Here is a 22,653-nt window from a genome sequence, read left to right on the forward strand (position 1 = left end):
ATGAGCAATTTATAAATTGGCGTATTAAACATATTCAATGGAAGTCAGCTCACACAGCAATCACTCTTTATTTTATTTTTTTGTCCTGTTATCTCCTTAGATAACATTCCTAGTACTTTGTCTCAAACATTTTAGTGATACATTTTGAATTAAACTTAAATAAAGGTTTAATCTTTAATAATTGCCTTGATGTGGTCAGTATATACAACTGAATGAAGTCCAGCCAAGAAAATACTGTCAAAAGTGGTTGGAGTACTGTTATTTCTTGCAATTGGACTTTAAAATATTTACACCACTAGCTTCAACTCAGCTACTGTTGCTTCTACCTCCCAAATCTGGGGTCCAGATTTAAATGGATAAGGGGGTACATGTAACGATTGTCGTCTGTCGACATCGTACATTATTCCTTAAGTAGGGCACACGTTGTTAAAATACTGAGTGTGAGGAATGGCAAGCGGGGCCGACTGCTGACCTAAGGCTTTTAGGCAGCAGTCTAGGGTATATAACGATTACCAATACGGCAATACATATTATAGTAAATAGTATTATAGTGTGCGATGCGGAGCAGAACAGACGATAAGAAGACTCCTCAAACGATCCGTGCGGCCATCCTCAATCCACACTCACGGCTTGTCAAATCTACCTGGATCGGTAACCTACATTCTATTTATATAATTACAAATTATTTGTTAAAATATACATTACATTTATAACAACTGTGCTTTACATTAATAAGGTAACCCTGATCTCTAGTATATTAATATTACACACCGAAGTCGAATCCCCGAGACCTCGTTAATCAAAACATAACTCTATCGGTATGGCGACGCGAGATTGCTAGCCCAGGTAAAGAGGGGACGTTACACCCGTATACATACCGACTAACTAAGGCTTTAGATTTTCGTTTTCGTGGGCCATATAATATTCTCTTTGGCAAAAATTAAACATTCTAAGTTGAAAGTTAAAGTTGTTATTTTCTAAAACATTGTCAAATTATTATGGATAAATTGACTTTAAGACCAAAAAAAGTACTACCTATTAAAATTCACAAATTAATAGTTCAAAATTTAAAAAATATTGTCCTCAAAAAATTGTAAATGCCGCTCTCTTTAAGTATACATATTATAATTTATTACTCTAAGGATTTTAAAATAAAAAGTGATAAAAGAACCTAAGCAAACCTAAAAATAAAGTTTTCAAGACCACATTAAACAATTAATTAAATATTTTTACAAAAAGTACATAAAAAACAGTAAATACAGAATGTAATAAAATAAGCCTAGCTTATGTTACTAATGGGTGGTTTTTTATTCAAGTTAACTATACGTGTAATCATATAATATCATCACATAATATTATGAATATTGCGCAAATTGTGTTTTCAAAAAAAATAATATATAATATGCTGAGTAGAACGATGTATGTATATTATTGCTTATGTGCTATAAACTACAACAGGTTTATTTTTACTTTTTTAGTAATTTTCATGTTGCAATTCTACAGTTGTGTTGTATTTTAGTTTGTTAATAGATAAATACAGGTTATTGGATTTTTTAGTATTAGAAAATAGTAAAAACAAAAAACGACAAATAATAGCAGACATTGTAAAGTCATGTCTCAAGTGCCAAAAATATTTAGTTGAATCAAGCTCAGATCAGATTTGTTTTTCAAATGCTGTGATTTTTTTTATCATTAAAGAAATTATTTTATTTCTTAGTTTAAAACAAGAATGAAATATTCAAAAACGTCTAGTCCTTAGGTCTTTATAATATTGAATGGATTATATGTAATTTTATACATGTGTATTAAACATTTGAACATACATACATTTCCAATATAAAATAATATGTTTATTAAATAAGTTTAAAATCAATATTTATTCAAAAAAAGTGTGTGTGACGTGCTTAAATAATTATTCACATATAATATTAATTAGGATTGGTAAAAGTATTTATACTTTTTTTTATAATTATTAAAAATAATATTAATATAATACTTAATTTGTAAACAAACTTTATAATAATAATAACGATGTAGTACTTAAATAAAAACACAAATAATAATCATAATGATTATAATAACAATAATTACTGGTAAATATCAAGACGAAAATAAATCTCATCATTAAAATACCTTTTAAGTAAAAAAAAAAAAAATTGTATTTGTACACTAACGAACAGATTTGGTTTATATAATATGATATAGAAAATAGGATTTTCGGCGCACGGTTTTTACTAATCCGATGATAGTAACTCTTGTTCCAAATTTGAGGGGGTTTTTGTACTATTACCCGATTCGAATCCACCATCGTTACTCGATGCATAGTCATTTTCGGCTTGATCGGGATCGTCAAAACTGAAACGTATACCACAATAAAAATCAATTATCGCACGCTATTTTCATTCAAACGAGTATAATACTGTAAACTATACAATAATTAATTCCCTACTAATGCATTATACAATATTTATTATCATTTACCAGATATTTAAGTCTAACACTCCTCATTTAAGTGTGTACACGCTTAACGTATTCACGTGAAATTAAAGTTCGATTTATAAGACCCGTTACTTAAAAGTTAAAACATTCTGTGAATTTATAAAATTAATCATGCATATGCGTGAATTTGTGTTTGGCCTTAACTTATACAATTCTCTATTTTTGTTTCTAGGAGAAGATCATTTTATTCATATCATAAATATAGATTTAATTAATTTAATTAACAATAACACAAAGTATAACTAGTTTAAGTATACTCAAAAATAAATTAAATAAGTCGCTAAATTATAAAATAAATCTTTAAATAAAATACGATAATATCTATTTTTGGTATAAATTATAAACAACACACATTTTCAGTTAATATCAATTAAAATCATTCATGTGATCAACGAATTCACATATTCACGTGATTATGACTCCGATACGTGTTCACTTGTGTTAGCATTTATTAATTCACGTATAGGTACTAACCATACGCGTTTTATACCCATATACCTACACATATGTTTGTATTCACTAAAAAAATAAGACCCCTAGTCTAAACACATATTTCTTAGTCGGTTATTTTTATTTTTATATTGTTTAAAATGTATGTATTATATCCGTACAGCCTTTTTTTAAAACTAAAATACATGATCACAGTAATAATTTGTAAGAATCAGATTTATAAGAAAAAAAGTTACAATAGGAGATAGACATAATAATATGAGTAAAAAGACAAAAAATAATAAATGATGAAGATGGTTACTTTTTTTTTTTTATAAATCTTATACAATATTTAATCATATTTATTTTTACCATAATTATTACTTATTTTACACCTGTATAGATAATAATATTCCAAAATAAAGTCATATTTTTTTAAAAAAATGAAAGAAAAACCTATATTTTATTTGAACATTCAATTATTATGAATCAAAATTATTATTGACTGATATAAATAATGCATTTTCTTTATTTTATCTCAATAATATGTAGATTGTAGGTACACCATTTTACTCGGTTACATGATTATTAAAAGATATAAATGATAAACTTTGAATTATTTAAACTAATTTAAAACAAAAATTTGATTAAACATGTTAAAAATGTAATATTATTACAATTTTATTATTGTTATTTATATAAGATAGTTAAGATACACAATTTTCTTACGTGAATGGTTTTTGCTCGCCTCTCATTTCACATATGACATTAGTCAATGCCATGATGTAGTTTTTTGCTAATGTCAATGTTTCCAACTTTGATAGTTTACGTCCCATTTTTACATGAGGCACAACTTCACGTAGTTTCTATAAAACAAAAATATAATTGTTATCAATGTAACACTATGTTGATTGCATATCACTGAACACAATTTATTAAATAATTATGGTTGATCATGATCATATATTTTCTTATTTAACCTTTATATCTTGCTGATATTTTAATATTAAAGGAACGCCACACCCGCACGTGTTATCTCCGTCTTACATACATAAAACAGCAAATTTTATGTTGTTAGCTTTAATATTAGAGTAAATTTATCTATTATCAAACTTAAAGGTAAGAATTTTATCTAAATCATCTCATATACTTTTATTGATATTTTAGTTTTATACTGAGCTACAACTATGTAAAATATTAAAACTTTAAAATACTTATAACTCACTTCAAAATTATAGTATTAATAAAAGTCTATGTTATGGCCTGGGTAAAATTCTTACCTTTAAGTTTGATAATAGATAAATTTACTTTAATATTAAAGCTAACATGAATATGTGTTATGTTAAATGTATGTAAGACAGAGATAACACATGCGGGTGTGGCATCCTTTTAATTAAACTTATTAGACGAACAACTATTTTAATAATCTATAGGAGTAAACAATTTTTACCACGAATTAAATCCTTGTTATTTAAATTTAAAAAAAAAAAAAAAATATTTTTTTACGATTTGTTAGGTCAGTACAACGTAATATTCTTATTTTTGTTTACTTAACTCCTTCAAACTATTGCATAGGCAAAAAATAGCACATCTTCACTTTAAGTAGTCAAACTACAATTTTGTGAACATCGAAAATATAACTATGTAATTGGAATGTCTAATATACTAATAACTAATATATTTTTATAAAACATCTATTATAAAAACTACACAACATACAATCACCTAATTTAGACATATTAAACGATACTTAATGGGTTTAATATTATCCAAATCGATTACATAGTTTGTATAATATAATAATAAAAAACTTTGAACGTATTACGCTTACCATAATTACATGATCAGTTACTCGATCCAAAATATAACTATTGATATGATGATGTAATTTAACAGTGTCGTCCTTAGAGACGTTTGGATATCTACTCAAAATGTCTGACGCTAAGTCATTATGATTTGAAAATCGTTACATGGTCTTGTATTTAAATATTATCATAGTCCCTGAGATTATTGGAAATTGATTGAAATTGGAGGCAATGACCCAGTTTGCTCTATTTAATTCAGTAACGCGAGTAATTAATTATATGTTTAACACACACTTCTTAAGGACATCAAATATAAGCTACAAACATGTGGTTTTGAGTTAAGTGTCTTCAAAATTGTTCTAAAGAAATCATTTATAGAATTCCAAATGGATGAAAATGATATATAATTAGTAAAATATAGTATAATAAGTAATAATAATATGTACTTAAAAATTGTGTTATAGCTAATTAAATTCCGTTAAAACGTAAATAAATATCTTTGGAGTTAATTTAATCAATAGTTTATTATAATGAGTTTTGTTCAGTTGAATTAAAAATTATAGTTATCCAAAATTAGCAAACAATTAGATTAGATAAAGTTCCAGTGTAATTGAATAAAAAATTAAATTGTTTAGTCAACTTAGTGTATTTTAGTGATATATAATAAGTATAATAAGTCTAAAGTAATTAATTAAAATAATTAATTATTTTCTTGTCAAACGATGTAAAGTAAATGTCGACATAATACAATTGAGAACGGCATTTTTAATACGCGATACGATTGGGAACGCTCAGCTTATGATTTTTTTTTTACCAAAGTCGGCATATTTAAAGATATATTTTATGGAACAATTAAAAAAAATATTTGGTACTTAACCAGATAAGTATTGAAAGTAAAATTTAAAATGCTTAAAGAAAAATTGTCGACTCCGGAAAATGGCCAAGTCGTTTTTAGATCTACCATTTTTTTTTTTTTTTTTATTGCTTGAAGAAGTCGAAAATTCGTTTTTACTCATTTTTAAAATTTATAAGATATTTATATATGTATACATGTATTTTTAAAAATATTTAACTATTATTATTATTACTTAGACTAGAGTTTGAAAAAAATTCCACCTGCTGAATTGTTTGATAATTTCCGACTAAACTATATGGCAACGTTGCACGAAAGTTCGCTCTTAATCCAATTCATTTTTAGACAAATTGGTTAGTTATTTATGAATATTAAGTGTTTTCCGTCATCAGCTCAAAAAAACATTATACGCTTTATCAATCAATCAATAATTCAAAATTTTATACAACAAACTCCAAATACCATTCTTCGGTATCTTCAGTTTCGATTCATAGCAAATGTTACTCGTATTAAACTGTGTCATTACGATAAAAGTATTAAAATGTTCGTTATTAAAGTGTTGTGTGACGTGTAGCTATACATCTGTAATAGCTATAAAAGTAAAATTACACGTTTTCGAATATTTGGTTAACGGTAGACAACATAAATGGGTCACACCGTCAGATGGTGAAGAATAATATGAATGCTTAAATATAAGTGTCTGTATGAAAAAAAACCCGAAAATAACCATATAATATTATTCGATTAAATATTTTTTGAAACTCGGATACATAATCGTATTTACTACACATCGTCGTAGTCCGCAACGTAAATTATATTATAAACAATATTACACGCGGTTAGGTTAATAATAATAATATGTAAGTGCAATGTTTTATTTTTCTACCAAGTTTCAAACGTAGATAATCAATTGCATGGCGTACGTCTATATAATATAATAACAATTTACGCGGGTCGGTAGTTATAACCTATGGTCTGCTTGCTATACCTCGAAAGCATCGTTTAATGAGTGCATGCGTAATCGTTCCCGCTCGTTGCTCTCCAGTCTTCGCATGTTTCGGTCTTTTGCCGATAACACTTCCACCGATTGCCTTTGCCGGATGCTTCTGCGACATTTTCTTGTTTTGGGTGCGATCGGTTCATCGCCGTCATCTTCGTCTATACTTGTCCGTCGTTTTCGCTTGCCCGGCACAGACCTTCGCGGTTTCTCGTCAGAACTCTCCGAATCGCCTATATACAACATACGACCATAAGTGCTTATAGTTTATTGAGGTTATATTATTATTGAGATATTAATATATTTATATATTTTATACTTTACACTAAATATATACATATATAGATAAATTATTCATACTAAAGAGGAAAAACTATTATATCATGCTCAAAAATGTATTGATAATATACACCGAATTTTTACCAATAACAGGTACTATAAAAATATAAAATAATTAAAACTCATTTCTACAGCGTACTTATTGAAATTATTGTGAATAAATCAAGGAGTAAAATATGGAGGTCATGGAAAAGAAGATTTCCGGAATGAAAACATTAAAATTTTATTGTCTGACTGTTGTGTGTTCAATTTAAAAATGCATACCAACATCACTTTTGAAACACATCAATTTTTCCAAAAGTCATAGGAAATTTTTCTAAATATCACTGTTAACTCATATTTAACCAATATTAGATCCGGGTATTCACATTAATAAGAATAAAATCAAAATCAATGCGATTTTGTTAAATAATGTATAAATCTACTGTTAGTTAGTCTTAATTGACACACTTTTAATATTTTCGTCGTCGTCTTCGGATACATTATTGTTGTCTGGGTGATAAAATGAACCATTTTCTGTGCTGGGTGATCTTGAGTGGTCAGTTGAAACTTCGAAAGATCGTCCACGAAGTTGAAGTCCGTCTAACATGTCTTCTTCTGATTGAAGATCACTACCCGGCATAGAAATTGAATTTCTGAAACATGGTTATTTCAACAGAAATTATAGTTGATATATTCAGTTTTAAGTTAAAAGTTATCAAATTCTTTTTGTATTAATCTAAAAATCTGCATTTTATATTCAAAATAACATAATATTACTTATTGGCTATTATATCTCAATAACAAGTAAGTAATACCTGAGTATTTAACAAAGTCTTCATAATTAATTTATTCGACTTGGAAATAATATATTCAAGTATATTTAAATACACATATATTTGGGTGTAGTTATTGTATTTATTAATCATAATATATTTATAGATAAACTATTTAAACCAATGATGAAGGTAAACTAATACTGATTCTTCAATATAAATAATACATACGAGTACATAATATTAATTAAAACATACAATCGTTTTTAAATTTTTACTTTTAATGGAAGTTATTCTTTTCCTGTATAATAACGAGTTATTGATAATACATAATATAAACTAGGTTTTGTCATGAATTTTTACATGCAATAACCTAAAATCTCCATTAATATTTTAAATATTAATGTATAATGTTTATGCACTAATATTCTAGTGATTCCTAATTTATTTTCTCTATTACCATTTACTTAATAAAAACAACTTCTTTTTTTCGATGTCAACATACTAGATAAACAGTAAATAGAAAAAATGTAAAAGTCGCTTAAAAAATATAAAATTTGATTATAATCATGCAATCTATATAATAATTTACTATATTTTTATTAGTAATTGTAAAAGATTAATAATCAGATATATCACTATCAATTTATTATTATATAATAATTAATTACACACAATTTACGATACAATGATTAATGTTCGAATTCAAAAACAAAATATTTTTGGAATATTTACCTGCTTTCTCTAATGCATTTCAATTGGTTGCATATTTTAAACACATTTAAAATCCCAAAGATATTTACACAAAAAAATGTTAATTCAAATTATGACAGAATAATATTTACTGCCTTATCGTAATATTGTCTTTATTTTTGTAGTTTGTGTGGATCGACTGGATCGTTTTAGTACCCAAATGTAGAATATCGAGCATTTTGGAAAACATCGATAATACAATTTTGTAATGTGACTTTAACTTCATCAATTAATACTAATCAACGAAAATTTACTAAAAGGTATAAAATTGTATTATTAATAACTACAAGTAATAATAATAATATTATCTAAATAGGATTAAATTCGTTTTGCAAGGCTCCAAATTACATCAATAATACATTCAAGGTTATGTATATTTTTTTAAAGTTAGGTATTTAATTACATTTAAATATTGAATCTTAGTAATAATAATTATACGAATAAAATAACACAAGTAAAACAATTAGTTTGTATGAACGACTAAGATAATTAAAAACAAGTTAAAAAAACAAATGCCCATCTTGAACTTTCACGTTTTAACATTAAATTTACTATATAATATTAATTACAAACAAAATACTTTAAGAAAAAATAAAACACAGTAAAAAGATGATTTATAATGATTTCGATTAAAAATAAAGTAAGTACCTACTAAAAATTAAATGTATGTGTTATTACATAAAAAACGATTAATGTAATATTGTAATTCTTATTAAATTTTTGTATCAAATATCAATTGTATTTGGATATTTGTGAATATTTCTTCGATCTTATTGAAAGAAGTAAGTATATCCTTGAATATAATATTTGTATGAAGTTCTTTTTTTGAAAAGTGTTGAACATTTTATTTAGAAAACAAAGCCTTTATTTGTACACATAATTATATTATGTATAAATTATATCATATCTAAACCAATATTTTTTTAAATATCTTCATGCCTAAATATTTTGCGATACAGACGAAATTTAAACAAAAAGTAATTTATTAATATTCCAAAAACGTATATTATTGTTAAGATACGGTTGTAGATATGACATGTTGAATATAAAATGAAAACACTTTAACACTCTAACAGTAGATAGATTTTTATACAATATTATCACATTATTTGGATACGTGTTTATCAACTTAAAATCAAAATACTGATAGTGACACAAGTTCATCAGTGTATAATGTTAATGCAACAGGTCAAAATTTAAAACACTTCGTATTAGTACTACATTTATATAGCCAACCTAAGATAAGTGTTAAGTTTTAAATAATCAAACTGTCTTATGCAAATTTTTTTTATTCAATCAAGACTTAAGACTTTTATTTCATATGTATTTTCATGTATTCACTATGATAATATTGTATACTACGATTAATGTTATAAAATTATGAACAATTAAATACAATGAACGTAAATATATAATGTATGAATGTATTATTGGTGTGTGGAAAACATATCTGGTTAAAAAGTGTCGATGGTCTAATTGGACTATTATATTATACACGCTGCGTTATACTAACAGTTTGCAATAAAATATGTGAGACGTGAAACAGATTGAAAAATAAAAAAATATATATTACGGAAATGATTTTTTTTTGCGATAGAACGTTTGATTTTTACGGTTTAGAAACGGTCTGGAAATGATTCGACCGATTTTGAACGCTTTCCCTTTAGAACCCATTCGAAGACGTCGAATCGACTAACCTAAAATCAAAAACCGACAGAAAATTGAGTTTTTTCTGTATAAACTAATGTTCACGTGTCGCTGAACACGTTTCTCAACGACTGAACTTGTTACAATATTGCTTAACTGCAATAAATAGTAATGACTAATGAAGAAAAAAACGGCAACGCACATTTCCATAAAATAAATTGAAATTTTTAATTTTCGTGAATAAATTCAAAAATATCTTAATATGCTTTCTAAATTATAATTAGTTATTTAATTGAAAACAATATTTTACCTATATAGATGTGTATTGGTACGAACAAAAATTAATAAATAAATAAAAATAACAATAACAATAAAGCATAAAAATATATGATAGAGTTAGAAAATTATCCATCACAGTCACGTAAAAATAATATTTAATATAAATATTCAAATAACCGTAGACATTATATAATTAATTTTGAACTTATATTATGATAAATTTAAAAAGGAAATACATAATTTAATAATGAAAAAAAAAATTCTACCTATTATTATTATTATTTTATTTTTAAACTTTATTTTTTTATAGAAACATTTAGGTAGGTATATTAAAAATATAATTATTGAATTGTATAATTATAATATAAATTAAGGTGGTAAATTGTATGAGAAAATATCAAAAACAATAGTACCTAGTACTGAGTAGATACTTACTTGAATACAAAAAACTGTTATCATCCAAAACGGTTATCACTGAAAAAACAATCATTGTTCACCAATACATTCCTCGGTTACGTAAAAATTAAAAAGATATATATTGTATAATGTATACATAATATATTTTATTTTAAAATTCAAATAATCTGATATATTTTAAATCGATTATGCACTATTTATATAACCACACAAGAACATAACATTAACACTATAAAATATTGTTATTTCGATCACGAATGAAGTTTGTAGGTAGGTATAATAGAAGCATACTACCTAATACACCTATTACTATTTAAAGATAAAATAATAAGTACGCATTGTATGTAAATACAAATTTATCGCTGAGTATATACAAGTCTAAATTTTGATAGCTGTAATAGTTCAACATACTTGTTATAGATAAAATGAAAAACGAGGGAGTAAGGTATAAACCTATTTAGAATTAAAATATTTAAAATTATAATGAATAACCACAAAATAAATAATGTTAATTATATTAGTTTAAACTAATACTGAAGATATAAATATTCATATACACTTGATTGAAACAAGTATAATACTTATAAGTAGGGCCCGGAACTTGATGATCTAAAAATATATGAAAAATGCATAAAATGACGTAAAAATATTTAAAAAATGACACGAAAAAATGATATTAAAAATGTATATTTTACTGTAAAAATTAATAAATAGGTATTGTTTTGATACAAAAAATTAAAATATTAAAATAATTTTTATTTAACTAAATAAAAATATGTATAAAAAATACTACTATTGCGATTATTCGGTATCATTAACCGCGATAACTGATTTTAAGCATATGGATGTCCCGGGCCTAAAATAATATCTGCCTACAGTTTATTTAAAACAAGCTAATGGAAACTGCATGTGTTACAATAAAATGTAACTTTCAACAAGAAAAATGCAAATATTTGTAAAAAAAAAGTACAAAAATGAATAAAATGCACTAAAAATACTAAAAAATGACCGTAAAGTATAAAATTTCCTAAAAATGCAAAAAATGCAAAATAAAAATTGTACCATTAAATTCTATACTTCATGAATCAAATTTCTGTATAGACATGTATTAAATGTGAGCATTAGAAAAAAAGATGCGAATGCATCAAGTTCCGGGTCTTACTTATAAGTTATAATAATAATGATGATGATAGTAATATTTATTGTAACAACAAAATACACAATATAGAAAACAATATTTCAAATAAACATTAGTTGCAAGTTCATCTAATAAACATGTTTGCTTAAATATGGATGAACTGATGGACTAAGTTCGTGGTAAGAAATTATAAATAATTAATTATAAAGAAAATATCTCAACATCAGAGTACAATATTATAAAAAAATAATAAAAAATGAAATAAAGAAAATAATATTATTATTTTCATTTTTTTTGTAGTTGTTGAAAAATTATAAAAATTAGCTAAATGTGTATAGTATTTGCGTGATAAAAAAAAATACCTCTAATTATTGATCTCGAAGCTCGGAAATTAGTTTGATTTCCTAATAAGATTACTTAAGATGTATGTATGTTATATAAATTTTAATCTATAACCTGAACAATTCCAAATTAAAGAGGAAGGTATGCGTAGAATAATATACTATTTATTATTATTAAATTAACGACAATAAAATTGTACATGATAAATAGTCCTCGGTATTCTATAGTAATAGAATGTTTAAGCACATTTATAATTATTTGTATTCAATAAAATAAACAATTAATTTTTTATTGTTGATAAAAATCACAGTAATTATATTATGATAGTATATTCTAATTTAAGTTTGTGTTTTGTGGAAATCTATCAAATGGTACTGTATAATGTACTCGTATGTCTATTGTCTTTGATGTATAAAAAAATTGTACTATTTGAATATCATTTTGTCATTTAAATACCTACATAGAACTGCGTGCAAAATGTAAACCACATGTTATGTTAATATCATACTCGACATGTATAATAGAATTTAGATACCGTTGTTCTAATACATCCTAAGGCCATATACGACCATGCTTGAATAAAACAAAAATTATTACCTTTAAACATAATATTTACAAAATTGTTCATGTGTTTATTAACATCAATTATACTATTCCATATTATGGTTTGTGGAAGGTTGTAAAACAACGAAAGGTTATCAACTATGCTCATCAAGTTCAAAACAAAATTACATTTCGCTTGTGTGATTAAACATTAAACAATATATTATTATAGGCTGTATAGCTTGCATGTAAGTAAACAATACAGTAAACAAGATATAATAGATACCAAAATTTTCGCGTTCGTCAAAAGATAATAAAAATGTATGGCATAGTAAAAATAAACATTAAAATTTCTTTTTGAAAAACTTTTCATACTGCCTATTGATGACCTGGTTAAATTCCATAGTCATTTAAATATAATACTAACTTTTCAACAGATAACCGCACCTACACAAGACGTAGGTATATTAGACACCTATTACTCTAATTCGTAATTATAACAATAAAATCACATATTATGGTCACAATATTATTTGAGAATGTAAAAAATAATAAAGTTTTAACCTATAATATTGTTTCAATTTATATTAGGTATAGATAACTTGGTATTTGTTTACTTATACATAGTATATTAAGCGATTCACGTAACCGTGTGCCACGTGGTGTAATTAATCCACACATTTATCGACACGTGTGATTTAAACAAGATATTATATACAGATAATTTGTTGGAATAACACGATCTCGTTTGGTTTATAAGACCTATGACCTTAACCGTTTTGTTTCTGCTGTCCCTATCGGGTCATTTGAATCCAATGACCACGACACAGATACTTAGATAATATTATACGACTTACCGTATTTTAGTATAAACCTATATTTTACAATATTACATGGAATATTATAATATATTAGCAAGATAATTTACTAACAAGCTCACCCTATTATTTTTTTTTCCTTAATAATTATTTCATTTGTTAAAATCCAAATTTTTAGATTTGTTACCAACGTGATTTAAGAAGTGTCCATTGGTAAAACTTTTATTTTTAAACGAGATTCGTTCTTCTTTTTTTTATTATAATTTATTAAACAGATAATTCTATAGATTTAAATTTAAAATTCACACGAATAGTTTTTTTTTTGAACGTTGTGTACTAATGAGATAATATAATAAGAAATATAAAGACTACTGTGATTTGAAAATTATAATAATTAATATAAATTTATAATATAACTTGTAAAAAATTTTGGGTAGCTATAATAAATACTAGATTCAATAATACATGATATATTTTATATTTTTCTAAAACCATTTTTAAGAATCATTATCCTTAGTGAATACATTTGTGTGACTAATATTTTTCATTCGTTCACATTTCAATGAAATTATAGATATTTTAATTTTTAGAAAACTAGTAAAGTAATAATTCACAATGTCAAAGCGTGGTTCTCATTTAAAAGATAAAATTTGTATCATTATTGATACTCTTTATAAACGCAATTTGAGTATTTTAAAATATAGGCTTTAAGTGTAACTTTAAATTTCATCATTTCAATAAAATCATTATTAGAGGATCAATACGATTGATTATTAAGCATGCTTGGTGTATATATAATCACTATTATGATAAAATTATCATAATTTAATAATATTTACAATATAATGGCGAAAAGTCACGATTTTGCGCCAAATTGTATTTATATGCCTCCCACTGAACACTGCATATAAAACTAAGTAGTAAAAAATAATTACAAAAATTAATGGAAAATGGTTAGAGAATCATACTTCGCTGTTTCAAATGACTATTGTGTATTACATTATTATCATAACAATTTATATTATTATTATTTTTATATTGGTATATAGACTCAAGGTTGAGATATAAACGTAGTGTATAATTTTTTAGCCATTTATAACAACAAACTTAACGAGTCGTTTATTGTTGCAATAGTGTAATGTAATTTCGAATTTGTTGAAAAATAAATAGATTTATTTTCTTAACGTGTTTCAATCACTATTATCTAGATATTGAACAAATAACATTTTTTTTTAAATTACACCTAATATTAACTTGAAGGGTTTTCTCATCATAGGTATAATTATTGAATTTCCGTAGTAAATTTTCTTTGAAGATGCAAGACGTGTGAAAATTAAAATTAAAAATCTTAACTATTATAATCATACTCGTGCCTAACTTATAATTAATTATATTTAAAAACGTTTTATAACACTGCCACTATTATTTTATAATATATTATATGTATTATATCTGATGCAATAATAAACATTAAGTATTTATGTATGTATAAGTACTGCGTGCTATTTTTATATACCTACATAGCATGCACAATCATAATATGGCAAGGTCTGACGTTTCCTGGAAATGTCGGACATAGGTAATACACATTATTTATATTACTGCTGCGGTGGCGGCTTAAGCACCCCTTCTTCACTGGAGACTATAACTCTTGTCGTCCGTATCGTAAATCCTTCCGGTTTCCAAAAGAAATATGCAAATCCACGACCCGACCGGACGGCCGTGAGGCGTGGACGAGAGGACGTAACAGGTCGACCGGGCTTTGCAGCAGCAGATAAGTCTATACAGGCGTATTCGTTGGGATACTTCATTATTAGAGCTGCCCACGCGCTATTAAAATGGCTCTTAAAGTCTTAAATAGCCGACAGCGCATATTATTATCATAGCTTCATTACCTGCGTAATGGTTCAATGCGTGAGCTTTCCTCTTGCTACCTGCTATTTATACTCGTACTACTAGCAGCGAACCACTGCAAGGACGCGTTGTTATAATAAGAGTGCCTACGTTTGCGCATGACGCGAAAACTTACCCCGAACGATCGTCATAGAATATCGTGCGTACAACACAACGTAAATCATATTATAATTTAATCGATTTTTATTTTGTATTTTCACACGACCCGGCGTATTGTCTGCCTCACTAATCGACTGCCGGCAATCTCGTTGATCGCGCGATCCGATGGACAGAAATGCCGCGTCGAAAATACAATGTAAATAATATTACATCGAATCAAAAAAGTCGTCTAAACGCAATATTATCATACGATGAAATCGCTTATATAATAATATACAATAGGTTATATACCTCGTGATGCTAGTCGATGTATAGGTACTGCCTCAGTCGCTCTTCCGGTTCCGGTCAGCAATACCGTGATATTATTATGTAACTATTGCTGTTATCGTTACTCAGAGATATTTTAAACGATCGCAACTTATCGAAGGCGGACTCTTGTGCGACTTTCGTGTCCATGTGTGTGATCCACAGTGATAATATTATGATATTTCAACGTTCGTTTTCCAGGCGCGACCACACGTATACCGGCGTTATAATGTGCTCGTCCGTGTACAGCGCACCGTTGTTATATTGTTATACCAACACGCGAGATATGCAATTTTCCGAGTGCATATAAAATATGTAAAAAAACGAACAACAATAATTTTATACAGATAAACGAAACCGAACGGATGTAACGACAAAACCGCACTCGTGCACACTACACAAACGCGCTCGCAAATGGCTATGGGCAGACTTTTTAGTTTTCGGCATAATATTATTATTATTATTATTATTATTATTATCATCAACGGCGTCGTTGTCGCTGTCGTCGGTGGTGTATGAGGAGGAGGAGGAATCAAATAAACTGCAGGCGTCTATGATATACGCTACCGTGTGCCGATGGCTGTGCTCGCGGTGGTATAATACGCGAAACCGCTTGCGTTTAACACTTTCTTCAGACACCGCGTTTTTCCATTGTTATTATTGTTACTATTACTATATTGTTGTCATTATATTTTATGTATTACATTGGGTTATCATAGTGGGAGACTCTGTGGCAGTGGTTCGAAACGGATACGCCGAAATAAACAGCCACCGTTTTAGAACGCGTAACGTTATTCTACAACGCACTTACAATAATAACAATATAATATATTGTATATAAATTATCACTATAGGAGATTTAGTCAAATTTTAAGGGAGTTAATATTTAAATAATTAAATAAATTGACATAATCGTCCCCGTACACCTGTGACCTATCGATGTTTTGAATAGTTTCCCCCTTTTCATAAACATTATTACCTGCCCATAAAGTGATTATAATAGAGCAGTTATTAATAAAATAATAAGCTGCATAATACAACAGAAAAACTAAAAAATGTGATAAACTTTTCTATTTTTATTGAATATTTTTAATAAAATATACTATAAAGACGGTTGTGCTGTGACCTACTAACATAAAACAAAGTAAGACATAAGCCGCACCGCACTTCGTGGGCATGACGATTCTTTAACCCGTTCGTTTGCAATAAAATCATTATATAGCTAACATCAAATTATTCAAATTTATTTGTTAATGAAAAACAGGATGTGGAAAAACTGTTAAGTTAAAAAAGTTTAAGCAGATAAAATGTTTTTATATCCGGTATGAAACGGTTCGAACTAAAGATAAAAATTATTTACCACAAAAATAAACTAAAATAGATTTAAATTAAAAAAAAAAAAAATAATAATAATACGTCGAAGAATTGTTCAATTAGTGTATGTTTTTAGTTTTTTACTATATAATTTATAGATATTTCTCAAATATCAAACTCGTCAAATTTTTTGGGAGGCTTAAGAATTATTTTAGTAATTTTTTGTAAAAATAATATTATTTACTATTTATTACAATTAAATAAACAAATATTTTTAGTTGTCTCTGACGATTTTGCTAGTTACTATATTCATTTTTTATTATGTAATCATAATAAAATATGTCATAATTATGTTATATTTTTACGAAATAATAATAATATCACTTTCAGTATTGACTTCACGTGTACGTATTTGGTAGACGGGCACATTTAAATAAAGGATAGTGTAATGCTATAATATTACCATTACATATTGTGTGATGGTACTAGCGAAGAGACTGTCGGCTATAGCACGTATAGGTAGCCGGTACATAATAAAGGTAAAAGTCTCACTAAATTCGAAACCAAATATAATGCGATCACGGCCCCTTCTTCTCATTCAAACTAAAAAAAAAAAAAAATATACTATACATAATGATAAGTGACATCAATGTTCAGAAGCCACGATTTTTATTGTACAAATCGTATCCGTGTCAATAGAATTATGGCCTGGAAAAAAAGCGTGCACAGTGATCAAATCACAACTTAACTCTAAAACTCGTATGCCTATTATGTTTAATGAGTCTATTTCATTCGTACCTTCATAATGTGCTGTGTGACGTGTGTGTATTATTTCCAAACAATATATACCTATTTCAAATGAGATGTATACAGTTTAAAATATATTATAAAAATATATGTTACCTGTAAATTCACTGTAAGCGTGCTAGCAAATAGTACCGAGTGTGAATTTTGTTCACTATAAACTGTTAAGTCGACGTTTATCGTTTATTACTAATTTTTTTATTTAATCGATGATATAGTCGAATTCGCTTATAATGATGCCGTTTACAACGATATTTCGGGTAAAACGATTCTAAGAAATGTATTTGGTTGGTTTTTATCTTATGTGTTGTTACATTTTATAATCCGGATATAACGAAGTTTGGTTATAACGATCAGATTCTCTTGATCCCTTGAAGATCGTAACAAGCGAATTGACTGTACATTCAAATATCTACGCCACCTAAACGTGTCAATTAAAAGTTTTATGGACGTTTCAGGGTATAATCCAGGTATTTGGCAGTGTTTTTACCTCTGAAATCGAGTTAGATTTATTTCAGGAATCAATTCAGCGTAGAATTGCAATAATACAATTTTTAAATATGTCAATCATATATATATAGACAGGTATAGTATATACAAAAACCGTTCTTTGTATTTTTTCACTATTTCCTTACACCTGCTTGCATCATTTCTTGGACAAAAAAATAACTGAAAGCTTGAAATGAAAAATATAGGTACTAGGTAATAATTTTATCAACAAAAAAAATATTTATAATTAATAAATAGGTATACGAGTTTACCGTATACGCATTATTTTATAATAATAAACGTTCGTTACTTCGTGAAGCCCATTTCTCAGTTTAGTAAATACAATACAATTGAGAATGAATGAAAATGAAAATAAAATAATAACGAATTATATGAAACAAGAATCTTAGTTACATAATATATAGTAACTAAACATAAATCATAATAGATAAGTCTTCGATTAATTTAATAACTTGCACTCCTTAAAATATTATCTAACGTCTAAACCATTAACTTTTATAGGTTAGGTTAGTTTGTTCTACAAATATATAAGCAATCAACGTAAAACGTATTATTGTGCTTTTTCAGATGTTCTTAGATATTTCAGAGAACGGTTTAATGGGACTAGGTAAATTGGGTCATTGAAAATGTCTGTTTGTTTTGAAAGCAGAAAATTGAGTCTTGTGTATAAAAGGTAGGTAATAACTATTAGGTTAGTAACTGGGTCCCGACTATAAGCCCACTTAATTGCCTAGCTATTCAAACCTTTCATGCGTACTTCTATTTGAACATGCTGTAAAGAGTTGTGCGCAATATCAATTAACATTTTATCTTAATGTAGTATTTATTGACTTTGAGATTACTATATATACGGCTGCAAAACTTATTTAGCCTAAAATCGATATAGAAAGATGCTGTTTCCATTTAGGATGAAAGTGGTAAAAAAAAATTCAAAATCTTGGTTTAATAAACTCATAAAAAAGTTCTAAACACTGTAAAAAGCAATTAAAAAAAAAAAAATTTGGTTTGCATTCTTAAGATCTGAATGTTTTGTAGAAGATTTGATGACTATACAATCAAATGGTAAGAAAATACAGTTGTTTTTTGATTATAAACTAGACACTTATGCCTCACCTGATTTTAAATTTCCCCCAAATATTTGCTCTGAATTTGCAGCTACCATCGTGCGTTTAACAAATAGTTATGAATAATATCATTCTCGATTAAACTGGCGCTTTTACAGCCCTTATCCAAATATTTTTAATTTTATTGACGAACTATAAGAAGTACAGTTAATAGACGCATATAAAATTACAAAACACAAAACAAAAAGAAAAGTACGCTTGATAAAGAATAACACTTAAGGGAACAAACAAAAAAATACACTATTAATATGAAAATCCAATAAGACTGAATACTTAACATTGTTTTTACCGAATACATAATATTATTTTTAAAAAACACATGCATTTTAATTGAATTATTATAATAGAAATTACATTTATTTTTTAATTTATACTATAATTATAAAATTTTACTTCTAATAAAGATTATTAGATATTAAAAAAATAGAATAAAGTACTAACATTTTTATCCGAGACTATTAATTTGTACCTATAAATACCCTTTTTCCCCCGGAACTCAATTTATTAAAATAATTAATTTCACATTTGGGATCCGATTTGAAAATCCTAGGAATTTTCGGGATTGCCATCATTTTACATGGTTAGTATATTTATAATTAATAATTAGTTATTTTGTATTTTATAATTGTTATTGAAATTAGGTACATGTCTAGATAGTATGATATTATTGATAATTAGTATTTTTTTTCAATATTCATCAATTACGTTCGACTCTCTCTCTCTCTATATATATATATATATATATATATATATACAATATACATTATGTACAATATTAAGTATTATTATGCATCGCCCAAAACCTAATAAGCAACAACCATATTTTACTTAGGCACAGAAATTAAACCACAAATAAATAAATAGAACTTGGTCATTAAATATGCGTGAGTATATTATACACCTACAGCTGCGTTTAATAGATATGATCAATTAGTATGTGTAACATGGTCATGTACTGTGAAGAGTCTACCAGGTGTACCTGTTAAGTGTAGTGTGACATAAAATTTGTTTAAACAGATAATAGGATGAAATATTACTATATTATACCTATATGGCCATACATATTTAATATTTATATATAACAATTGCTTAATATCATAGTGTGTATGTCTCGTCGATTTCGCTAAAAATAAAAACTGGCTAAACATTACAATTCGTTTGACCTAATAAGTGTATACGTACACAGTTAAATTGTATGTAACGTACCTATGTATAAGTACTTTATAATTTACTGTTCTGTTAGTTTATTGGTTTACAAACTTCTGATAAGCTGGTAGGTATTATAAAAATGTTTTGATAAAAAAAAAAAAAAATACAAATAGCATTTTAACATTTATTTCTCGTTGACGGATAGATAACCCCTAAAATATATTAATTACATAGGCATTGAGTATAGGTATTACCCTACCTAGTTCAGTTCGAGAAAAAAATCGTTTGAAAAAAATGCCTGCAAATGTGATTCGAGGACATTAATTTAACGAAAAGGTGTCTGAACACACTGCACAAAACACGAATCCACGACGCCCCTGCTACAAAAAAAAAAAAAAAAAACACTGCGTTTTTACGTAACGACCACGCGCAAAATGTTATACGCTCCGTTGTTCCGACACATTGAACGTAATAAGGTCGCATACAAAAACGTTTCCACAGAATAAATATGTGCTTACATTATGCATACATCGACCGTCTTTATTAAAGGCCTTGAGCTATGGCACGACCGCCACGACCGCGCGACACGTTCGTTTACGCGTGTGATGTCGCAGTATACTATAACAGCACGTAAGTACTTACTGTCAAACAAGTGAAAATGTAATGTGTATATTACCCAAGTGTGTGATCAGACTTTTTTTTTAAGGGGGGGGGGGGGGGGGGGGGTCAGCATTTGTGTGCGCGAATAGACCACGCGGACTTCTATCTGATATGACGGACCGCATATTTTTCCGCGGACACTGTGCATGACCTAAACGTATAATGTACCTACGTACAATTTAATATTATTATATTATTACGCACAGCAATCTCGCGGACATCGCAGCCACCGTACTTACCTAATATATCGGTGCGGTGATCGATTTCGGACGTCTCCGCGAGTTCGACATTTTTTGTTCGCCGACGCCGGCGGAGCTACGTGTTTATATTATTAAATTACAATAACCGTTTCCCTAACACGCCGCGATCCGCATACATACATCGGTCGACATTTTTACACCGTACAGTCTCTTCTCGTTTTCAGCATTTTGCACTGTGTATCATACATTATACAACACATACGTGTAATATGTAGATATCTATTGGCCGCGGCGTACCTAATATACCGTTTATCTGCTATACGATGTTGTCGTAGTCACAAACACCTTTACACGTTATACATTAAGTCGTACTGCGTGTATACGAGTCGCTTGTCACGTAGGTACCTCCTACCTGTACGCGTGTAGTACTTCGGGCACGTCCGGAGTAAATGTGCGACGTGCGGCATTCCCGGATCAAAAGTCATTAAACATCCGCCTATAAACCCGTAGTATATATATATATATATAAATATAGGCGTTGTAATGATACAACATCCTTTCTCTCGTGCCTGCAAAATCTAACACGGAAAATCTGGTTTTCCTCTCCGAACTACACGGACAGATAATAAAGCACAAAGTAATATGTAGTGTGTATTTTAACATTAAAATAACATAAACAAATCGCCGTCATTATTTTAACGTCGAGTGTTGACTAATAAATAGGTAATAAGTAATAAGTATCATCTGCGAAAGATTTGATATAAACTGCAGTTAACAAACTTATTTATCCTTTTCATAACCATCGTTTTTGGTACGTCGCTTGGCAAATGCACTTACATTGATATTAGTATAAAAATATCACGCGTAAATCATTTAACTTAATACCTATCTGTTGGTTATTTATTTTTTTCTGAGAAAACTATAAATAAGTACATTTTCCCAACTAATAATGATTACAA

The 22,653-nt window shown here is 27.6% G+C and overlaps 1 protein-coding gene across 7 annotated transcripts; it reads right to left on the minus strand.

Moving 5' to 3' along the window:
- Window positions 1–2,045: 2,045 nt before the first annotated feature.
- On the minus strand, window positions 2,046–22,033 carry LOC112597216 (neurogenic differentiation factor 1-like). Of its 7 annotated transcripts, none has more exons than XM_025343175.1 (6): window positions 15,135–15,198; window positions 10,792–10,830; window positions 7,373–7,557; window positions 6,575–6,816; window positions 3,658–3,794; window positions 2,046–2,355 (listed from the first exon to the last, which is right to left on the minus strand). In XM_025343175.1, the coding sequence occupies exons 3-6, from the start codon at window positions 7,542–7,544 to the stop codon at window positions 2,235–2,237; spliced, it is 672 nt and encodes a 223-aa protein (XP_025198960.1). In that variant the 5' UTR covers window positions 7,545–7,557; window positions 10,792–10,830; window positions 15,135–15,198; the 3' UTR covers window positions 2,046–2,234. The 7 variants fall into 7 exon arrangements, with proteins under 7 accessions (XP_025198960.1, XP_025198954.1, XP_025198959.1 ...); XM_025343169.1 differs by lacking the exon at window positions 15,135–15,198 and adding an exon at window positions 10,004–10,127 and having other exon boundaries at window positions 10,792–10,858; XM_025343174.1 differs by lacking the exons at window positions 10,792–10,830; window positions 15,135–15,198 and adding an exon at window positions 21,734–22,033.
- Window positions 22,034–22,653: the final 620 nt, after the last annotated feature.

Source organism: Melanaphis sacchari, unplaced genomic scaffold (genome assembly GCF_002803265.2).
Source record: "Melanaphis sacchari strain LSU unplaced genomic scaffold, SCAv2.0 Contig395_pilon_pilon, whole genome shotgun sequence".
Lineage (NCBI taxonomy): Eukaryota > Metazoa > Arthropoda > Insecta > Hemiptera > Aphididae > Melanaphis > Melanaphis sacchari.

Bases quoted from the DNA above. Each gene is read 5' to 3' on its own strand.
- LOC112597216 (XM_025343169.1), bottom strand. From the start codon at position 10,104: ATGGGTTCTAAAGGGAAAGCGTTCAAAATCGGTCGAATCATTTCCAGA. The intron at 7,558-10,003 runs GTAATATATATT...ACCATGTTTCAG, and splicing joins CGCAAAAAAAAATCATTTCC to AAATTCAATTTCTATGCCGG. The intron at 2,356-3,657 runs GTAAGAAAATTG...TATACGTTTCAG, and splicing joins GGCGAGCAAAAACCATTCAC to TTTTGACGATCCCGATCAAG.